The sequence below is a fragment of the Hemitrygon akajei genome, chromosome 17, assembly GCF_048418815.1.
Source record: "Hemitrygon akajei chromosome 17, sHemAka1.3, whole genome shotgun sequence".
NCBI classification, from domain to species: Eukaryota; Metazoa; Chordata; class Chondrichthyes; order Myliobatiformes; family Dasyatidae; genus Hemitrygon; species Hemitrygon akajei.
The window spans coordinates 90,721,057-90,734,912 of NC_133140.1; the positions used below are offsets into that span (position 1 = coordinate 90,721,057).

At 44.5% G+C, this 13,856-nt stretch overlaps 1 protein-coding gene across 4 annotated transcripts in view; it reads left to right on the top strand.

Annotated features, from left to right (window-relative positions):
• Positions 1–7,210: 7,210 nt before the first annotated feature.
• The window catches only part of fbxo31 (F-box protein 31), a 36,440-nt gene continuing 29,794 nt past the window's right edge, over positions 7,211–13,856 (top strand). For 2 of the 4 annotated variants that reach the window (XM_073070535.1, XM_073070537.1), the window contains exons 1-3: positions 7,211–7,475; positions 11,928–11,999; positions 13,106–13,192. In XM_073070535.1, the coding sequence (XP_072926636.1) occupies positions 7,244–7,475; positions 11,928–11,999; positions 13,106–13,192 (391 nt within the window). In that variant the 5' untranslated portion in view covers positions 7,211–7,243. The remainder of the gene's footprint in view (positions 7,476–11,927; positions 12,000–13,105; positions 13,193–13,856) is intronic. The other 2 variants (XM_073070536.1, XM_073070539.1) reach the window with 2 other exon arrangements.

Sequence of the window (13,856 nt, forward strand, 5' to 3'; positions counted from 1 at the left end):
AGCCCATAACCCTCCATTCCTTTCCTGTCCATATACCTATACAAATTTTTTTTTAAATGACAAAATCGAACCTGCCTCTACCACTTCTACTGGAAGCTCGTTCCACACAGCTACCACTCTCTGAGTAAAGAAGTTCCCTCTCGTGTTACCCCTAAACTTTTGCCCCATAACGCTCAACCCATGTCCTCTTGTTTGAATCTCCCCTACTCTCAATGGAAAAAGCCTATCCACGTCAACTCTATCTATCCCCCTCATAATTTTAACTACCTCTATCAAGATCCCCCTCAACCTTCTACACTCCAAAGAACAAAGACCTAATTTGTTCAACCTTTCTCTATATCTTAGGTGCTGAAACCCAGGTAACATTCTAGTAAATCTCCTCTGTATTCTCTCTATTTTGTTGACATCTTTCCGATAATTCGGTGACCAGAACAGTACACAGTACTCCAAATTCAGCCTTACCAATGCCTTGTACAATTTTAACATTACATCCCAACTCCTATACTCAATGCTCTGATTTATAAAGGCCAGCATACCAAAAGCTTTCTTCACCACCCTATCCACATGAGATTCCACCTTCAGGGAACTATGCACCATTATTCCTAGATCACTCTGTTCTACTGCATTCTTCAATGCCCTACCATTTACCATCTATGTCCTGTTTGGATTATTCCTACCAAAATGTAGCAGCTCACACTTATCAGCATTAAACTCCATCTGCCATCTTTCAGCCCACTCTTCTAACTGGCCTAAATCTCTCTGCAAGCTTTGAAAACCTACTTCATTTAAATTGAAACAAGAGGCGGAGAGGGAAGAGGTAAAAGAAGCTCGGAGAGAAGCTGTTTTTTTAACTGATTGGGGCAAACAGGCTAGACTGCGCAGGCGTGTGACGTAGCGTGCCAAAGGTTTAAAAGAAAAACCGCCATATACAGCAACCATCATCATAGTGGCCAATGTCGGAGCGAACTGAGGCAGAGTGGGATGGTTTTGGCTCAATCAGGCTTCGGCAAGAACAGGCAGAGGCGAGGTTGAACGAGGCACGACTGCGCAAGCACGTGAAAGTCGGCCTCTGAGATCAGCGGGCGAATTTAAAAAGCGAGCAGAGGCTGAGTACGAGCTTCACTCCAGGTGAGGTAAGGCCGGGTAAGCTCCTTTAATTATTCTAATTAGCTTAGGAGTAGGTAATGGAGGCAGCAGTTAGGGCAGTCGAGTGCTCCGTTTGCAGTATGTGGGAAGTCAGGGCAAGCACAGCTGTCCCTGATGACTATACCTGCAAAAGATGCATCCAACTGCAGCTCCTGACAAACCGTGTTAGGGAACTGGAGCTGGAGCTGGATGAACTTCAGATTATTTGGGAGGCAGAGGCAGAAATAGACAGGAGTTTCAGGGAGATAGTCACCCCTAGGAGTCAGGAGACAGGTAGTTGGGTGACTGTCAGGAGAGGGAAGGGGAATAGACAGGAAGAGCAGAGCTCCCCTGTGGCCATTCCCATCAACAATAAGTATACTGTTTTGGATACTGTTGGTGGGGATGACCTACTAGGGACAAGTTGCAGTGGTTGTGTCTCTGGCACCGAGACTGGACCCTCAGCTCAGAAGGGAAGGAGGGAAAAGAGGAGAGCAGTAGTGATAGGGGATTCGGTAGTTAGGGGGACAGATAGGAGATTCTGTGGAAGAGATTGAGAATCCCGGATGGTCCGTTGCCTCCCTGGTGCCAGGGTCCGCGATATCTCGGATTGAGTTCTCAGTATCCTCAAGAGGGAGAGTGAGCAGCCGGATATTGTGGTCCATATAGGGACCAATGACATGGGTAGGAAGAGTGAGGAGGTCCTGAAAGGTGAGTTTAGGGAGCTAGGTGCCAAGTTAAAGGACAGGACCTCCAGGATAGCAATCACAGGATTGCTACCAGTGCCACGTGCAGGTGGGTTTAGAAATAGTAAGATAGTGCAGATCAACACGTGGCTGAAGACATGGTGCAGAAGGGAGGGCTTCAGATTTATAGATAATTGGGCATTTTTCCAGGGAAGGTGGGACCTGTTCCGGCGGGATGGTTTACATCTGAACTGGAGGGGGACAAATATTCTTGCAGGTAGGTTTGCTAGAGATGCTCCAGTTGAATTAAACTAGATACAGGGGGGAGGGAACCAGAGTATAGGAACAGATGTATGGGAGAAGGGAAAAAAAGAAGACAGTAAAGTTCTTTATACTGTTAGAGATAAACAGAGAGGAAGAGGTGGAGAATTTTTTAAATGCATTTATTTTAATGCTAGGAGCATTGTAAGAAAGGTGGATGAGCTTAGAGCATGGATTGATATCTGGAAATATGATGTTGTAGCTATTAGTGAAACATGGTTGCAGAAGTGGTGTGATTGGCAACTAAATATTCCTGGATTTTGTTGCTTCAGGTGTGATAGAATCGGAGGAACAAGAGGGGGAGGTGTTGCATTGCTCGTCAGAGAAAATATTACAGCAGTGCTCTGGCAGGGTAGATTAGAGGGCTTGTCTAGGGAGGCTATTTGGGTGGAATTGAGGAATGGGAAAGGTGTAGTAACACTTATAGGGGTGTGTTATAGACCACCTAATGGGGAGCGAGAATTGGAGGAGCAAATTTGCAAGGAGGTAGCAGATATTTGTAGTAAGCACAGGGTTGTGATTGTGGGAGATTTTAATTTTCCACACATAGACCGAGAAGCCCATACTGTAAAAGGGATAGATGGTTTGGAGTTTGTAAAATGTGTGCAGGATAGTTTTTTGCAGCAATCCATAGAGGTACCGACTAGAGAAAGGGCAGTGTTGGATCTCCTGTCAGGGAATGAGATAGGTCAGGTGACAGAGGTATGTGTTGGGGAGCACTTCGAGTCCAGTGATCACAATGCCATTAGTTTCAATATAATTATGGAGAAGGATAGGACTGGACCCAGGGTTGAGATTTTTGATTGGAGAAAGGTTATCTTTGAGCAGATGCAAAAGGATTTAGAAGGAGTGGATTGGGACAATTTATTTTATGGGAAAGATGTAATAAAGAAATGGAGGTCACTTAAAGGTGAAATTTTGAGGGTACAGAATCTTTATGTTCCTGCTAGGTTGAAAGGAATGGTTAAAAGTTTGAGAGAGCCATGGTTTTCAAAGGATATTGGAAACTTGGTTAGGAAAAAGAGAGATATCTACAATAAATATAGGCAGAATGGAGAAAATGAGGTGCTCGAGGAATATAAAGAATGTAAGAAGAATCTTAAGAAAGAAATTAGAAAAGCTAAGATACGAGGTTGCTTTGGCAAATAAGGTGAAAATAAATCCAAAGGGTTTCTACAGCTATATTAATAGCAAAAGGATAGTGAGGGATAAAATTGGTCCCTTAGAGAATCAGAGTGGATAGCTATGTGTGGAGCCGAAAGAGATGGGGGAGATTTTGAACAATTGCTTTTCTTTGGTATTCACTAAGGAGAAGGATATTGAATTGTGTAAGGTAAGGGAAACAAGTAGGGAAGTTATGGAAACTATGACGATTAAAGAGGAGGAAGTACTGGCGCTTTTAAGGAATATAAAAGTGGATAAGTCTCTGGCTCCTCACAGGATATTCCCTAGGACCTTTAGGGAAGTTAGTGTAGAAATAGCAGGGGCTCTGACAGAAATATTTCAAATGTCATTAGAAACAGGGATGGTGCCAGAGGATTGGCGAATTGCTCATGTGGTTCCATTGTTTAAAAAGGGTTCTAAGAGTAAACCTAGCAATTATAGGTCTGTCAGTTTGATGTCAGTGGTAGGTAAATTAATGGAAGGTATTCTTAGAGATGGTATATATAATTATCTGGATAGACAGGGTCTGATTAGGAATAGTCAGCATGGATTTGTGCGTAGAAGGTCATGTTTGACAAATCTTATTGAATTTTTTGAAGAGGTTACGAGGAAAGTTGACAAAGGTAAAGCAGTGGATGTTGTCTATATGGACTTCAGTAAGGCCTTTCACAAGGTTCCACGTGGAAGGTTAGTTAGGAAGGTTCAATCGTTAGGTATTAATATTGAAGTAGTAAAATGGATTCAACAGTGGCTGGATGGGAGATGCCAGAGAGTAGTGGTGGATAACTGTTTGTCAGGTTGGAGGCCGGTGACTAGTGGTGTGCCTCAGGGATCTGTACTGGGTCCAGTGTTGTTTGTCATATACATTAGTGATCTGGATGATGGAGCGGTAAATTGGATTAGTAAATATGCAGATGATAGTAAGGTAGGTGGCGTTGTGGATAATGAAGTAGGTTTTCAAAGCTTGCAGAGAGATTTAGGCCAGTTAGAAGAATGGGTTGAACGATGGCAGATGGAGTTTAATGCTGATAAGTGTGAACTGCTACATTTTGGTAGGAATAATCCAAATAGGACATACATAGTAAATGGTAGGGCATTGAAGAATGCAGTAGAACAGAGTGATCTAGGAATAATGGTGCATAGTTCCCTGAAGATGCAATCTCATGTGGATAGGGTGGTGAAGAAAGCATTTGGTATGCTGGCCTTTATAAATCAGAGCATTGAGTATAGGAGTTGGGATGTAATGTTAAAATTATACAAGGCATTGGTAAGGCTGAATTCAGAGTATTGGGTACAGTTCTGGTCACTGAATTATCTGAAAGATGTCAACAAAATAGAGAGAGCACAGAGAAGATTTACTAGAATGTTACCTGGGTTTCAGCACCTAAGTTACAGGGAAAGGTTGAACAAGTTAGGTCTTTATTCTTTGGAGCATAGAAGGTTGAGTGGGGTCTTGATAGAGGTATTTAAAATTATGAGGGCGATAGATAGAGTTGACGTGGATAGGCTTTTTCCATTGAGAGTAGGGGAGATTCAAACAAGAGGACATGAGTTGAGACTTAGGGGGCAAAAGTTTAAGGGTAACACGAGGGGGAATTTCTTTACTCAGACAGTGGTAGCTGTGTGGAACGAGCTTCCAGCAGATGTGGTAGAGGCAGGTTTGGTATTGTCATTTAAAGTAAAATTGGATAGGGAAATGGACAGAAAAGGAATGGAGGGTTATGGGCTGAGTGCGGGCCAGTGGGACTAGGTGAGAGTAAGTGTTCGGCACGGACTAGAAAGGTCAAGATGGCCTGTTTTCGTGCTGTAATTGTTATATGGTTCATTATCCAAAATGCCACCTATCTTAGTATCATCTGCATACTTACTAATCCAATTTACCACCCCATCATACAGATACAAAGAATTTCTTTAAGATCTTACCCATCTGTTTTGGCTCCACATGATTTACCATTCTGGCCTTCCAGAGGACCAATTTTGTCCCTTGTAATCATATTAACCATATAACAATCACAGCACAGAAACAGGCCATTCCGGCCCTCCTAGTCCGTGCCGAACTCTTAATCTCACCTAGTCCCACCTACCCGCACTCAGCCCATAACCCTCCACTCCTTTCCTGTCCATATACCTATCCAATTTTACCTTAAATGACACAACTGAACTGGCCTCTACTACTTCTACAGGAAGCTCATTCCACACAGCTATCACTCTCTGAGTAAAGAAATACCCCCTCGTGTTTCCCTTAAACTTTTGCCCCCTAACTCTCAAATCATGTCCTCTCGTTTGAATCTCCCCTACTCTCAATGGAAACAGCCTATTCACATCAACTCTATCTATCCCTCTCAACATTTTAAATACCTCGATCAAATCCCCCCTCAACCTTCTACGCTCCAATGAATAGAGACCTAACTTGTTCAACCTTTCTCTGTAACTTAAGTGCTGAAACCCAGGTAACATCCTAGTAAATCGTCTCTGCACTCTCTCTAATTTATTGATATCTTTCCTATAATTCAGTGACCAGAACTGTACACAATATTCCAAATTTGGCCTTACCAATGCCTTGTACAATTTTAACATTACCTCCCAACTTCTATACTCAATGCTCTGATTTATAAAGGCCAGCGTTCCAAAAGCCTTCTTCACCACCCTATCTACATGAGACTCCACCTTCAGGGAACTATGCACTGTTATTCCTAGATCTCTCTGTTCCACTGCATTCCTCAATGCCCTACCATTTACCCTGTATGTTCTATTTGGATTATTCCTGCCAAAATGTAGAACCTCACACTTCTCAGCATTAAACTCCATCTGCCAACGTTCAGCCCATTACTATTACTATTTACTATACTATTTTTCTATATTCCTTATATTGATGTCTTTTCTTCAATAATTTTTATGTATATCTTTATTCATCCATGTAGTTGATCTATTGTTTTTATTGCTTCTCCCGATCTTGGGTATGAACAATTCCTGCACTGTGTGTATTACCTCTTTAAAATAACCCCACTGTTCCTCATCTGACTCAAGCAGTCCCTTCCAGTTTACCTTCTGGGGTTGTTGCCACACCTGCACAAACTTAGCCTTTCTGAAATTCAATTATAATTGCTTTGGATTTTATTGATATACTCTCCCAAAAACTTTGAGACTAACAATGGTATGATCATTTGTTCCTAAAGGCTCAACAACTTCAGTAATTCAAAATTCTATCCTGATTGTTACAGAACCAAATCTAGACAGGCCTCCCCTCTTGTTGTTGCCTTAATGTACTGGGTCAAAAAAACCATCATTCAATAACTGAATGAATTCACTTTCCTGTAACCCATTAGTTACTATTTCCCACTCAATATTCAGGAAATTAAAAGTCCCTCATAAACATAACATCACCCTCAGAACTCAACTGAAATCAGATTAAGTTCTTTGTGTACATACCCAGTAGAGTATTTGGATTATCACAAGGTTCCATACTACAGGCTCTGAACAGAGTTAATATCCCTCACTGATTGCTGGTCACACTCCAACCCTGACCTCAACCCTGGGCACATCACAGACCTGGCCTCAACTGACATCTTAATCTTGACCACTGCCCCACATCCTGTCTCCTGGACACACACAGGTCCTGACACCTGACCCTGACCACTGACCCACACCCAGGTCTGACCCCTGGTCACACTCCAACCCTGGCCCTGACTCACACCTTGACCCTGACTACTGGCCTGTAAACTACACCTGGGTCTGACCCCTAGTTACACTGCAGCGCCCTGACCCACATCTCAACCCTGTCCACTGACCACTCTAGGGCATCGCTGGCCAACTATGAGGGATGGAATAAACGTGCCCGCTCTCGATGATGACGTAAAGAGGCCGTGGGCGCGCTTTTCGGATTATACATGTGCGCGCCCGGTGGTGACGTCACGGCGCGGCGGGCGCGCTCCCGAGACAGTGCCGGGATGGAGCAGAGGGCGGCGGTGGGCCCTGGATCGGTAGCGGCTACTTCGGACTCCCGGTCCTCGGCTCCGGGCGTAGGGCCGCCGCGCAACGTGCTGGATCTACCGCCTGAGCTGTTGGTGGAGATCTTCTGCTTCTTGCCCGGGGTCAGTCTGCCCGGCCTGGCCGCCGCCTGCAAGAAATTCCACCAGATCCTCAGCACCGACACCATCTGGAGAAGGCGGTGCCGCGCAGGTCCGGGCAGGCGGGGGAGGAGACAGTGGGAGAGTGTCGGGTCCGGACCGCCCGGAGTGGGAGCGGGCCCGTGGGGATGTTGTCGGGTTGGGAGAGAGGGGTTTTGGTGGGGAGCGGCAGGGATTTTGGGGGAGGGGCGTGCTGGGTGGAGGTGGGGAGGGAGGAGTTTTTACAAGTTCAAGTTTAAATGTCATTCACTCCTGCATGAATATAGGCAAACAAAGCAAGATTTGCAGGGGGTGGGAACCGAAGTGAAGAGGCATAGGATGGGGTGGTTAGCGCGTAAGTAGAGACAGCTTGTAGGGAGTTTGTGAGGAAGGATAGGCAGATGATAGAGCAACGATGCACTCAACCTGGGAGTTTGCGATGTATCTATTTTAATGCAAGGAATATCATAAGCAAGGATGATGACTTAAGCGTGGATCAGTACGTGGAACTACGATGTGATCATTACAGAGACTTGGATGTATCGGGGGCAGGAATGGCTGCCCAGTGTGCCGGGCCTTAGATGTTTGAAAAAGAAACATCGAGGAGCACATAGGGTTGCAGATTCTGGAACGGTGCAATAATAATAGGGTTGTTGTGATAGGTGATTTTAACTTTCCTAATATTGACTGACATCTCCTTAGAGCAAGGGGTTTAGATGGGGTGGAATTTGTTAGGTGTGTTCAGGAAGGTTTCCTGAAGCCAACTAAAAGAGAGGCTGTACTTGATCTGGTATTGGGAAATGAACCTGGTCAGGTGTCATATCTCTCGGTGGGAGAATATTTTGGAGGTAGTGATCACAGCTCTTATTACCTTTACCATAGCGCTGGAGAGGTACAGGAGCAGACAATTTGGGAAAAAATTTCATTGGGGTAGGGGGGAATATTAGGCAAAACTTGGGAACATAAATTGAGAGCAGATGTTCTCAGGGAAATGCATGGCAGAAATGTGGCAGATGTTCAGCAAACATTTGTTTGGCATTCTGCATAGGTATGTTCCATTGAGGCAGGGAAAGGATGGTAGTGTAAAAGAGCCATGGTGTACAAAGTATGTGGAAAATATAGTTAAGAAGAATAACTTACAAAAGGTTCAAGAAACTTGATACTATTAGACCTCTAGAAAATTACAAGGGTGCTAGGAAGAAGCACAAGAATGAAATTAGAGCTAGAAGGGGCCGAGAGAAGGGCTTGGTGAGCAGGATTAAGGAAATCCCCAAGGCATTCTCGTGGCTACTTCAGACTCCCGGTCCTCGGCTCTGAGCAAGAGGATGAGCCGGGTGAGAATAGGACCGATCTGCAGCGATAGTGGAAATGTGTGCATGGAGTTGGAGGAGGTAGCAGAGGTACTTGATGAATACTTTGCTTCAGTACTCACCAGGGAAAAAGACCTTGGCAATTGTGGGGATGACTTACAGCAAACTGAGTGTATAGACAATAAGAAAAATGATGAGCTGGAGGTTTTGAAGTTAGATAAGTCGGCAGGAGCTAGATGACCTATACCCTGGCTACTGTGGGAAGTGAGGGACGAGATTGTTGAGCCTCTTGCAATGATCTTTGCATCATCAGTAAAGATGGGAGAAGTACCAGGGGATTGGGGGGGGGGGGGGTTGCAAATGCTGTTCCCTTGTTCAAGAAAGGGAGTTGAGCTAACTCAGGAAATTATAGACCAGTGAGTCTGACTTAAGTGATTGGCAATTTGTTGGAGAAGATCCTGAGAGGCAGGATTTATGAACAATTGTCAAGGGCAGGTCGTGCCTTACGAGCCTGATTGAATTCTTTGAGAATGTAACAAAACAAATTGATGAAGGTAGAGCAGTGGGTGTAGTGTATATGGATTTCTGTAACACATTTGATAGGGTTCCCCATGCAAAGCTCATTTAGAAAGTAATGAGGCATGGGATCTAAGGAGACCTTGCTTTGTGGATCCAGAATTGGCTTGAACTCAGTAAGCAAAGGGTGGTTGTAGATGGTTCCTATTCTGCATGGAGGACAATGACCAGTGGTGTTCTGCAGGGATCTGTTCTGGGACCACCCGCCGCCCCCCCCCCCCCCCCACTTTGTGATTTTAATAAATGACATGGATGAGGAAATAGAAGGGTAGGTTAGTAAGTTTGCTATGACACAAAAGTTTTGGATAGTCCGGGGGTTATCAGAGGTTACAGCGTGACATTGATAGGATGCAGAACTGGGCTGAGAAGTGGCAGATGGAGTTCAACCTAGATAAGTGTGAAGTGATTCATTTTGGTAGGTCAAATTTGGAGGCAGAATATAATATTAATGGTAAGACTCTTGGCAGTGTGGTGGATCAGCAAAATCTTGGGGTCCGTGTCTGTAAGTTGCTGCACAGGTTGACAGTGTTATTAAGAAGGCGTATGGTGTGTTGGCTTTCATCAACTGTGGAATTGAGTTCAAGAGCTGTGAGGTAATGTTACAGTTATATAAGACCCAAGTTAGACCCCACTTGGAGTACTGTGTTCAGTTCTGGTCACCTCACTACAGGAAGGATGTGGATACTGTACATAGAGTACATGGAGAATAGGTTGAGTGAACTTGGCCTTTTCTCCTTGGAGTGACGGAGGATGAGAGGTGACCTGATAGAGGTGTATAAAATGATTAGAGGCATTGATTGTGTGGATAGCCAGAGGCTTTTTCCCGGGGCTGAAATGGCTAACACAAGGGGGCATAGTTTTAAGGTGCTTGGAAGTAGATACCAGGGGGATGATGGGTAAGTTTTTCACACAGATAGTGGTGGGTGCGTGGAATACACTGCACAGCGACAGTGGTAGAGGAGGATACAATAGAGTCTTTTAAGAGGTTTGGATAGGTATGTGGAGCTTAGAAAAACAGAGGGCTATGTGGCAGGGAGATTCTAGGCAGTTTCTAGAGTAGCTTACGTGGTCGGCACAACATTGTGGGCTGAAGGGACCGTAATGTGCTGTAGATGTCTATGTTCTATGTTAATCTGGAGGTAAGGTGTAAAACACAGTATCAATAGTCTCTCACAGCACAAGGCACACAGAGCACATACTGTATAAGACAGCAAGCGAATATAAGATATCAGTAAAATACAGTCACACACTAATATATATGGTCCAAGCCCCAAGTTGGGGATTTGGCTGCCAGAGATTCTCCTAGGATGTAACCTAGGATGTAACCAGTGGTCGGATGAGGGAAACCAGGCAAGGCATGGATTTCCAGCAGCTCTTTGCTTTACCGAATAAGAGGAGGCTATCCGGCCCATCTAGTCTTTGATCGTGCCGCAGTGACCCTTTGACCCATGGATTTGCCTTGATCACTCCCCCAAAAATAATCAGGGAGGAGCAAGCAGAAGGTAACAATACTGAAGGGTCTCGGCCCAAAGCATTGACTGTACAGTCGGCCCTCCATATCCGCGGATTCCACATGCGCGAATTCAACCAACCGCAAATCGCGAGAGCCCGGAAGTGCTCTTCCAACACTTGTTGTTCGAGCATGCACAGACTTTTTTTTCTTGTCATTATTCCCTAAACAATGCAGTATAACAACCATTTTACATAGCGTTTACATTGTATTAGGTATTATAAGTAATCTAGAGATGATTTAAAGTATATGGGAGGATGTGCGTGGGTTATCGTGCATCGGGATCGGAAAAAATCAGAAGTTCTCTTACTAAGTAAGTCGGAACAGGTACATCCGGTATTATTTAGCGTCAGTTAGTCAAACGTTTGTCTTAGTATATAGTATATATTTCACCTTTCTATGCATATAAAACACTTAAGAAAATATGTTTTAGCGCCGGGCTCGGGAACGGAAGTTCTCAGGACTCGGGACAGACTGCTCCCGAGTGAGCTCTCCACCGTGCCGGGTTGATGTGGGGTATCAAAAACCCAAAACCCAATAATTAAACCACTGCATTGCTTAGTAATACTTGTAGCTTTCATCAGGGCAGAGTCTTTCTCACTTTATCCTTTAAAATTGTTCCGATCGTTGACCGACATCGCCTAACACTTTTCCAATGACCGATGGTGTTTCACCTCTTTCCGATCGCTTTATTATTTCCACTTTATTTTCAATCGTGATCATGACTATTTTCATGAACAGAAACACTGCGCATTCAGAGCTCTGGCGCCAGTTCCTAACGTCCAGTGGACTGAGACAGGTTAAATAAGGTCTGGGGTTCCGCTGGGTCCTAAGGTCACCACATTGAAACAGGTTGAATCAGGGACTTGAGCATCTGCGAATTTTGGTATCCGCGAGGGGTCCTGGAACCACTCCCCCGTGGATAAGGAGGGCCGACTGTACTGTTTTTCCACTGATGCTGCTTGGCCTGGCCTGCTGAGTTCCTCCAGCATTTTGTGTGTGTTGTTTGGAATTCCAGCATCTGCTGATTTTCTGTTTTTAACAATACATTTCATGGCAGTAGCTCTTAGGTGGTATAACTGTGAGACACTTTCAGACAATTTTAATTTCACCTTTAAACTTTTTATAGAATATGGAGTTTCGGAAAATCAACGGCAACTGGAGACAGTGGGGATCGCTTGCCGTGACTTGTACATTAAACGTAAGTAGTGATCAAATCTCATTTTAAGGACTGGTTCCTCTGAATACTTCCTGAGCCCAATGCAGTTGATATCTTGACATCTTCCAGAGCATGATGAGCATTACCTTGGCCTGATTAGTCTAGGACTGTTGTCAGGCTCCTAGTATGGCAGTTGGCTGTCATATCTTTAGAAGCTGATAAGTTAAATTTGTTGCTTTCTGTTACATCGAGGGTTGGAGAGACCCTAAATCCTTTGGTCAGTTCTACCAAAACTATCCTCAGTGACCTTCTCGTGTCGAGCTGAGAGGGTGCTTGCATTGTGAGTTCATTGCTGGAGGTGCAGGAGGCTGGTGCTCTCAGCATCTGACAATCAATTCAGTCACCAAGGCAAGGTAGACTAAGTGCTGGGAAATGGGGTGAGTGTAGTTGGGTACAGGATGGTTAGCATAGAGATGGTGTGCTGAATGGCCTGTTACTATTTCGTATGATTTGATAAGACACTTTTACTCCAAAAATGTAGCAGAAAATAGCCAGTCTTGCTTGCTTCCATAAGTCACATAGATGTCTAATGTGGCAAAAGGAAACACTTCTCTTTTTGATTCAGATATTCTCTGAGCTATTGGATGTTGTGATGATAATGCATATGGAACTTCATATCCAAAAGTGTTTCATGGGGTAGTGTGTTCTGTTTGATCCACTTGGTCCATGTAGACAAGTTGTGTCAAATACTTGGTCCCCATGCTGACAGGTTTGTGACTGTATGACTGCAGTATAAATGTTATTGTCCAAACTTGTGCTGTCCACACCTGGGAGATAGTAGGGTGCAGTTGCTTCTGCTTTCCACCAAGTTTTGTTTTCTAAGCTCTTGGTTGTAGTGCATGCATTTCTAAGATGTAGTGGCATAGAGAGCCCACGACTTCACTTTCAGTTCAGTTTTATTACAAGTGGTATTGTGGAAGGGTGAATTATTTCAGATCTTCTGTGGTGGAGCTTGTATCGGCTTTTGGAAGAGAATTTCTCAAGGTGTTTGCAAGTGTGCTGAGTTTGTGGGTTCAGTAGTTTGACTGGAGATGTGAAAATATTAGTGGAACAGAGTTCAGTCTAGTCTCATTAACCTGTGTGTTTAGGTGTTGATCCGCGGCTCAAATCGGCAAGGTTCGTCAAGTTGCTTCCTGACTGTGTGAAGGTGGATCACCGGAATGTGTACACTCACTGTATGTACCATGGTTTCATTGGTTAATGAGCACTGCATGACAGTTAGTCATCCTGTTTCACTGCTGTGCATAATGCTACGCTAATGGTAGATGCATGCAGGCAATGAGAAGAATTTGGAGCAAGACTTTCCTCTCTCAGATACTGGGCAGGATACCTGGTCTGAAAGAAAGGCACTAACCCTCCAGTCATTGCAGTTGTTCCAAAGGTGCCTTTCTGTACAGCCCACTGTTCCATCAAACTGGCCATTCTCCACCTCTCATTGGGACTTTGAGTGGTAACAGGTCTAAAATGAGGTGGTTGAAGATAGTGATCTTCACTCCTTCCTGTTGGAGCAGGAGAAGGCACTAAGGCATTACAGTGACTTTAATTTCCCTTGAGTTTAAAAATCAGTTTGGCTGCTTTACGCTGAGTGGTTTTAGGGGATTTAGGTTGAGGGAATTGGATTAACTGCTTGTGCCAGCTCTTTTGCTAACTGTTTTTCACTGTGTGTAATTGCAGGAAATCACCCTTTGGTGATTCCTTTATCTCCTCGGATGTGCTGGATGCAGTGTTGTGGTGTGGGTGCTCCCTGCACTATTGTGACAGGGGATACCCAAGGACTGTGCTGGGTGTAACTGAGAAAGATACTGGTGGGGAGAGAGCTCGGTGAACGGGGCGGCGGGG